The 8,353-nt window shown below is 49.6% G+C and overlaps 1 protein-coding gene across 6 annotated transcripts in view; it reads left to right on the forward strand.

Moving 5' to 3' along the window:
* Positions 1–8,091, forward strand: part of ZNF697 (zinc finger protein 697) — a 33,773-nt gene extending 25,682 nt beyond the window's left edge. For all 6 annotated transcript variants that reach the window (XM_023641326.2, XM_070268448.1, XM_070268450.1 and 3 more), the window contains 2 exons: positions 1,507–1,787; positions 3,206–8,091. In XM_023641326.2, coding sequence (XP_023497094.1) covers positions 1,544–1,787; positions 3,206–4,614 — 1,653 coding nt within the window. In that variant the 5' untranslated portion in view covers positions 1,507–1,543 and the 3' untranslated portion in view covers positions 4,615–8,091. The remainder of the gene's footprint in view (positions 1–1,506; positions 1,788–3,205) is intronic.
* The last annotated feature ends 262 nt before the right edge of the window (positions 8,092–8,353 follow it).

Here is an 8,353-nt window from a genome sequence, read left to right on the forward strand (position 1 = left end):
CCGTTTGTAAAACTCAGAGTATCAGTTCCTCTCCACTGTATTTTTCAAAGTGCTTTTTAATGTTTCCTTGTGACACCCTCCCTGTGAGACAGGTTATGTAGCATTATCCTCCTTGCACTGATGAGGACTCTGAAACAATGAGAGGTTAATTGACTTGCCCTGGGCTCTAGAGAAAGGCTGGCCTGGCCAGCAGGAATGGCTGTTGCCTGTAACTCCTGCTTTCCACCCCGAAGTCTCTGCAGAGCCAGGGCTGCCCCAGGGCTGCCCCCGGGGAAGTCCTCTCTACAGAGGCAGGAAAAACTCCCAGCCAAGGAAGGGGCATCTTGCTCAGACATATTCTTGCAAGTCCTGTTCGGGGCTTCAGAGGCAGAGAGAGAGCTGGACACTTCAAAGTCTTGGTCCAAGATCCTTGACCTATAAACTGCTTTGCTGCCTTGAGCTAAAGCTGTAGGAGTGATGGATGGCAGAAGTAAATTATTTTTGGCTCCATTGCTCAGTCTTGGCAGGGGCCCCTTTAAATTTGAAATGTAAACTTGATATCTACAAAAGGTTTAGGATTCTGATGTCATTTTCTCCCTACAATTCACATCTTGGCCTGTTCTTTAGAGGGGTTACCGATTATGCCAGGGGTATGTTCCTGTTAAGTGCTTTCTACGATTCAAGGCTATAATAAGGCAAAATATGTAATAAGGCTGTAGAGACGGTTTCTAATATAGAGGGTCCCTACATCTCCACCCAGCCTCAGCTGCCCTCCGAAAGCTTGCATTACCCTGACTCACTGCTCACAGCAAAGCAGCAGATCCTCGCCACAAAGCCACGTTGGTGCTGCTGCTGGTGACACGGTCTTAGTAAGAAGCCAGCATACTGATGCTTCTCTTATTCTTGTGTCTTCAATCTCCTTTTCTTCTCTTTAGAGGCCCACTCATAATTAGCTAAAATCTGCACAAGATTGCTGTGGGCTCGAGGAGAGCAAGCTTTTTCCTCCCACACCTACTCCCCAGCTTTATTGAGGTATAAATGACAAATAAAAATTGTATACATTTAGCGGAGAGCAAGCTTTAATAAGAGTGAGGAACACATGGAACTCTGAGGTAGTACAATTGGTTTATCCCCTCTTTACTGCTTACAAGTTAGCCACAGGCCAGCAGGGCCTTCTTTTTGAGCTTTAAGTTTTCTTAGCTGTAAAATGGGAATACCATTGTTACCCCACTGATAAAGCTGGAAAGCCATGTTAACAGAATAACGCACTTCATAGATGGAAGTGGATCAAATTGTAGGCCAGTGAGAGTTGTTGGCATGTAGCCTTAGAATGAATTGCCACTGTTTCTCCACCACCCAGACCAACCTCCTTTGCGCTCAGTCTATTTTACCTTAAAATGTGAGGTGGAGCAGAGATTTGCCATCTGGGGCTTGGAATGCTGTACATGTTATTGGATTGTGCCACTTATTTTCATGGAAATCAAAGCCAGACTGATGTGACCTTTATCTGTGTTTTGTCTGGAGCAGGCACCCCTGGTCACCTCCCTTGTCGTGTTCTTCCCGGATGGAACAAGAAGACAAACAGGGCTTGTGTGAAGCCCAGGACTCAGCAGACACAGGGATGGGCTCCGATTTTGAGAACTTGGAAGACAGGGAAGAGGACCCAGAAGAAAGCGGAACAGGCTCTAATCCACAGGACGCAGACAAGAGAGAAGGCCACCCAGAGCAGGAGATGGCCTCCAGCCCAGAAGATGAAGCTCTAAGAGAGGACTCAGAGGAGAGGGAACTAGTGTCTGACATCTGCACAGGTGAGGAGAGAGCTGGAATTTCCATGGATGTTGCCCCACTCACATTTATTTCTAGCTCCTGTAGAGTTATAACCAGAGGGCAGGATTCTTGGTGAGGGAGCTCTGTAGAGGAGACTTTTAAGCAGACTGCATACCACCTTAAGCCTGAGGAACATCCTTTCCTTCGGTCCAGTCTGAGGTGGGCTTGGCTGGTAAACATGGGTGAAGAGGGTAACTCACTGGCACAGCACTTTACAGTATACAGAATAGCGCTATAAATGAACACTTGTAACAACACAGGAGGGAGCACAGGTAATATCAGAACCTGCCTCATCCGGGTATTGGGCGAGTTAGATGAGTTGCTGTACATAAAGGCTGACTTAGCGTAGTGCTGAGCAGACAAGGTATCCAGATGTTTCCCGGTACAGTCAGCATCTCCCTTTGAGGATAAGGAAACTCAGTAGTCAGTGACTTGCCCAGGTTCATGTGGCTAATACCAAGAGTGCCCAAGGCCTCCACTAAAACCCTTGCTATTCCTGACCTGGAAAGAGTAAATGCTTGGCCTCCATCCACCTTCAGACATTTGTTGCTTTATCCTTCTCTGCACATGCCTTGGGGACAGAAATGAGCTGAAATACTTTATGGCCAGGACTGTGAGGTTACGTTCCTTCCCATGTGACACATCTGACTCCCTGCTGCCCTCCCCTGCAGTGCACACAAGCACGTGGTCTTTCTTATCTCAGTAACTCTCTAGAGTGCCCTCTGCTTGGGGATAAGCAGCCAGAGACAGGCAGGTGTGTGTTCTGGATCAGCCTCTAAGCTGGGCCGGCTTCCTCTTTTTCCCTACACAGCGCTACCCCTACCCCCCTTACACAGTAAAGCCCCTAAGTTGGGGTGTGTTTCGTTTGTTGTTCCACCTTAAGCTGTTCCAGACTGACCAATCACATTAGTGTAGGGCCTGGTTAGGCCAGGTGGTCTTTTCTTGTGTTTGGCTGGAGTGGACTTGTCTTTTGAGGCCAGGGCCCTGAAAGGCATTGGTAGCTCTGAGAGTGAGCAAATGTCTTCCGAGATCCCACGGAGTCCCACCTGGCCCAGACTTAACCGTCTGATGCAGGGGGTCTTCAGATGGCTCTGCTGAGCGGAGCCTCAGGTACCGTGGGTGGGGCCTAGGCCCAGAGACAGGTGCCCGAAGAACTGGAGTGTTAAGGGGCAGGTGAGTGAGCTTTCCGCAGGTTTTGGAGCGCGGAGCACGCTGATCCTCAGGTTTTCCCGGGGAAGCACCAGGTGGGAAGGAATCGTGGGGACCTTGGAAAGAGATTGAGAGCACCAGACAGCAGAGATTACTCCGTGGCCCACGCTCTTACTGAGACTGGCTTCTCCTGGGTTGACCTTGTGAGCGTCAAATATAGTCACCCCCACTGCCGCCTTTTCTGTTGCAGACGGGCTGCTGAGTGAGGAAGAAGGGGCTCTCCCCGAGGAAGAGGATGACCAACCTGGCGTAGCTGAGATGGCGATGTTCCCAGGACTGTCCGAGTCCGACAGCATATCCCGGAGCCCCCCTGAAGAGAAGGAGGAGAGTGCTGGGGAGAACCGGCTAGAGGAGGAAGCAGCGCAGCCGTCCCCTGCCGTGCTTCCTTGGAGGCGGCATCTGTCTCTGGGCACTCGGCACCGGGGCGACAAGCCCGCGCACCGCCGCTTTCGCCGGCTGCACCACCCCATGGCCGTGGACCTCGGGGAGCTCGACAGCCTGATGGCCAGCATCATGGACGCGCCCACCATCTGCCCCGACTGCGGGGAGAGCTTCAGCCCGGGCGCCGCCTTCCTGCAGCACCAGCGCATTCACTGTCTGGCGGAGGCGGCCGCCGCGGCCAGCCTGGAGCCCTTTGGGTTCGCGGGCGACTGCGGCGCGGTGGTGGGCATGATGGGCGTGGGCGTGGCGGGGGGCTTCGGGGCGGGGCCTGCGCTGGCCCGGCCCCCGCGCGAGAAGCCCTTCCGCTGCGGGGAGTGCGGCAAGGGCTTCAGCCGCAACACCTACCTGACCAACCACCTGCGCCTGCACACGGGCGAGCGGCCCAACCTGTGCGCCGACTGCGGCAAGAGCTTCAGCTGGCGCGCCGACCTGCTCAAGCACCGGCGCCTGCACACGGGCGAGAAGCCCTACCCGTGCCCCGAGTGCGGCGAGGCCTTCAGCCTCAGCTCGCACCTGCTGAGCCACCGGCGCGCGCACGCGGCGGCCAGCGGCGCGGGAGCGGCGGCGCTGCGGCCCTTCGCCTGCGGCGAGTGCGGCAAGGGCTTCGTGCGCCGCTCGCACCTGGCTAACCACCAGCGCATCCACACCGGCGAGAAGCCGCACGGCTGCGGCGAGTGCGGCAAGCGCTTCAGCTGGCGCTCGGACCTGGTGAAGCACCAGCGGGTGCACACGGGCGAGAAGCCCTACATGTGCTCCGAGTGCGGCGAGACCTTCAGTGTCAGCTCGCACCTCTTCACGCACAAGCGCACGCACTCGGGCGAGCGGCCCTACGTGTGCCGCGAGTGCGGCAAGGGCTTCGGGCGCAACTCGCACCTCGTGAACCACTTGCGGGTGCACACGGGCGAGAAGCCCTTCCGCTGCGGCCAGTGCGAGAAGCGCTTCAGCGACTTCTCCACGCTCACGCAGCACCAGCGCACGCACACGGGCGAGAAGCCCTACACATGCATCGAGTGTGGCAAAAGCTTCATCCAGAGCTCGCACCTCATCCGCCACCGCCGCATCCACACCGGCAACAAGCCGCACAAATGCGCCGGCTGTGGCAAGGGCTTCCGCTACAAGACGCACCTCGCGCAGCACCAGAAGCTGCACCTGTGCTAGGGCTGGGCCCGAGGGTTCTGCCCTCTTGGGAGCATGTGGGGAGTAGATGTCTTGGGGACAAACTATGGAGACGGGGAAGGGGCGGGAGGGACAATCTGAGAGTGATTGGGGAGCCTTTTGGTGGTAGGGGGTCTTGAAGGGGAGGGTTGAGTCGGAGGAGTTGGGGTGCTGTATTTCGCCTGCCGCCTCCTCAATGAAAAAACATTTGGGAGATGTGCTTGAGCGTGGTGAGTTCTTCAAATACACGGCAGAGGGGTGAGGGGCATGGAGGAGCAGACACTTTGAGGACCTTGAGGAAGGGGCTTTAGTGGGGAGGGTAGGGGACAAGATGTCAGGCAATAGAGTAGGTTGGGCTGCGATGGCCTGTGGGAATCAGAGGAGAGGTGTGGCTGGAGTAAGGGTTATGGGGTAAGATAAAAAGTCGGTATGAATACTTTTATCCTGGTCCCACCAGGTGTTAAGCCACTGTTAGCTCTATCCCCCCCACATCGGCTATAGTCCTGCTAAAGTAAGGGAACCTTGTCAATCCGATAGGAGAGGACATTTTGTATACTCTTCCCTTCTTTTCTCTGAGCCATAGATAGCTACTATTTTGAGGCATCCAGGGGAGACTGGGCAGAAGAGCGACACCCCCTCATTTCTAGGGCATTTCTAAACTTCTGAAGTTTAGAAGTTCATTCATAACTGCTTCTCAGATCTCCTGGGAAATCCTCGTCCTACTCATGGTCTTTTGCTACTTTCTATAAAACACTCTAGCTTCGGGCTGGGTCAAGGTGGTCTCTGTGGATGACCATCCCCCTGCCCCCGGTGTCAGGTGTGTGTGCCAGGCCCCGTATTTCTTTCAGGTCTCCCTTGTGATCTTTTAAGTGCAGGGAAATGGGACAGTCCCAGCTGTGTGTGGCTTTCCCTTTCCCAGGTCAGCTTGATGTTTGTTTCAAATGAACCTGACACCATGAGCAGTTGCCCCAGTGACCCGCTGCAAAAGTCTGCTAGCTCGGTGTTTCACTGGCCTTATGTGAAAATCCAGGAAAGCAAATGTTGACACGTTGGGGTGCAAAGCTCCTTTGTCTCATTTGCCTTCACTGCAGATCTGTGTACCCCTCCCCCTCTGTAGTAATGGACGAGATAATTGAACTCTCACCTCCACCCATATCCAGATGGGCTCCAGTCTGAGTAGAATTTCTTTTTCTCATATAGGGAGTCACAGTAGAAAGCTCAAGGCTTACACAAGGAAGGTACAAGCAAGGAGAGGTGTAAATGCAAAATTGCCAAATAGCACAAGCAATGAATGTTTTCTGGTGGTTATATAAATGCCAAAATAGCACTTTTATATTTGCAAAGTGCTTTATGCTTTTTAATGATTGTTAGTTGTTTCTCACATCTTTGTGAGGTGGATCAGTATTATGAACCCTGTCTTAGGGGAGGCCTGGGGACAGGGGTGTGGCAGGCTGTTCTGAAGAGAGGTGATGACGGTGTGGAGCGGTGTGGTCTGACCTTTTGTGCTCTCCAGCTCAGCTGCTAGGAAGATTTACCTGTTATGATTTATATAGTAAAATAAGGACACTGAAAATTTTTATGCTTGATGGAAAACTTAAGGCTAGTCTAGAAGGGCCAAAGATGTCCTTGTTGACAAAGCTGGTCTTTGTCATGTAATTAGAGTGTCCTGAATATGTTCCATTTCTCGTAGGGGGCTGTAGTTAGATGACTCTTGTATAGATTTCAGTTACTTGTGCTGAAAATCCCTTCTGTAGGTTAGCCTTTAGAAGTTAGAGTTGTGGAAAGCAGTACTATTTTCTTCACTAGCGTTTGTTTTCCTGTACTTTCCATGGAAGCATCTTCACAAGCTGTTGGACACACTTGAAGGAAAAAAAAAAACTACAAGCTTGTTTTTACAGTTTTAGCAAACTTTCTGTGGATGCTGGTAATTTATACTTGATCACTTAGTTGTATTCTAGCAAATAACCTCTTTGGGGACTGTAGGAAAGCATGTTTTTGTTGTTATAAAAACACTTTTGAAAAAAATCCTGAGAATTTGGGGCTTATATAATGCCTGTTGATCTTGCCCTCTTAATCAGTTATTGTTACTCACAAATCAAATAGGTTTTCAAAATATGGATAGTTGGGGAAGACACTAATTCTTTTTTATTTTCATTTAGTCGAGAGTAATTCGAGCAAGGCAAGTGTCCATTATTTATTCTGACTCTTGTAGTCTGAATACCAAGTGTATAAGACTCACCTGGAAATAATATAGCCAATTTGTAGGTAATCTTATTCCTTTGTGGTTTTTTAAACGCACATCTACCTCTTCCAGCTGTTTTAAGTTTTCTCAAGTCTGTGCCTATGAAATCTCATCCAACTTTTGATTATTCATGGGTTGATTATCCACTTTATGAGTTATTTGGCTTTTTGCTGCCATTATACTATTGCACAGTCTTGTCTGCATCAAACATTGCCTATCAGCAGCTTTTGAGAAAGAGTTCAACGGGTAGAGGAGATTGAAGCTAATGTACGATAATTTACTGGCAGTGGAACTCTGGATTTCATTGACCTCTCTCGTTCTTTCTATGACTATAGATAAGAGAGTCAGCTAGTACTTAAGTATCCCTTCTCTGAGCAAATCCTTTAGCAGAAAAAAACAGTCGAACCACCAACACCCAACTCTCATGGTGCATTTAAAATGTGATTCCACTTTTCTTAGAATTCTTCAGGGAACATACCTGCATTAAGTGAGGTGAAATGCATTCAGGAGGTCGTTTCTCGTGTCTGGTTTTAGAATAATAGTATTTCTTCAGCAAATCCTGTGAACTGTGGTTCACCCTTGAAAATGTTAATCTGAAGACTCCTTCTACCAGCTTATTAATGATGGTGGAGGCAAGTGTATCATTTGTTTCGTAGGGAGTTTGGTCAAGTTCAGGCTGCCCTTTACTGAGCAAAACCTGGAGCAGCTTGACTAGATTAAATCTTGAGCTCTGAGTTGGAAGGAGAAGATGAGAAGTTAACCCCTTGAGCCATGTGGTCTCTTCAAGATCAAGAGGCTGTACATACGTGAAAAAGTACAAATTAAGAACGTGTGTTCATAGACAATCTGAACTGTGTCTCTGAAGTTTGTGCACATTTTCCTTCTCTGTAATGTTATTTTACAGCTATTTGTTAAAATAGTGAATAATTTAATGATCCTAAAAGTAACAGGTCTTGTGTGAGTGTGTGATTGTGTATGTGAGAATTGCCTTATTTTCAGGTGGTTTTATTTAATGATGGTTCCTTGGACAGCATTCTGCTGTTCAGCAACCAATATGGAATATTTGTCATTAAATCCATATCCGTCTTTTACCATGTCATTCTTTCTTCTTTATTTGTCACCCATTAAATGTCATTCAGTTCAATCTATGGAAGAAATGTTCTGGTAGAAAGGGATCAGCAAACTACCAAATCCAGACTGCGTCTTTTTGTAAATAAAATTTTATTGGAATACAGTCATACCAGTACAGCCGTGCTTACGTTTTGTCTATGGCTGCTTTCACACTGCAACGGCAAGGTTGAGTGACAGGGGCAACATGGCCCATCCTAAGATATTTACTGTCTGGATCTTTACAGAAAAAGTTTGCTAACTTCTGTTAGAACGTTCAGTTGGATCCTAGATCATCCAGGAACTGGCTAATGTCCAAACCGTCTGCCCATGTTGACCAGTAATTCAGCACAGCACTTTGCACTAATGTGGTTTGAGGTGTTGGGAATGTGT

Source organism: Equus caballus, chromosome 5 (genome assembly GCF_041296265.1).
Source record: "Equus caballus isolate H_3958 breed thoroughbred chromosome 5, TB-T2T, whole genome shotgun sequence".
Classification (NCBI taxonomy): Eukaryota; Metazoa; Chordata; class Mammalia; order Perissodactyla; family Equidae; genus Equus; species Equus caballus.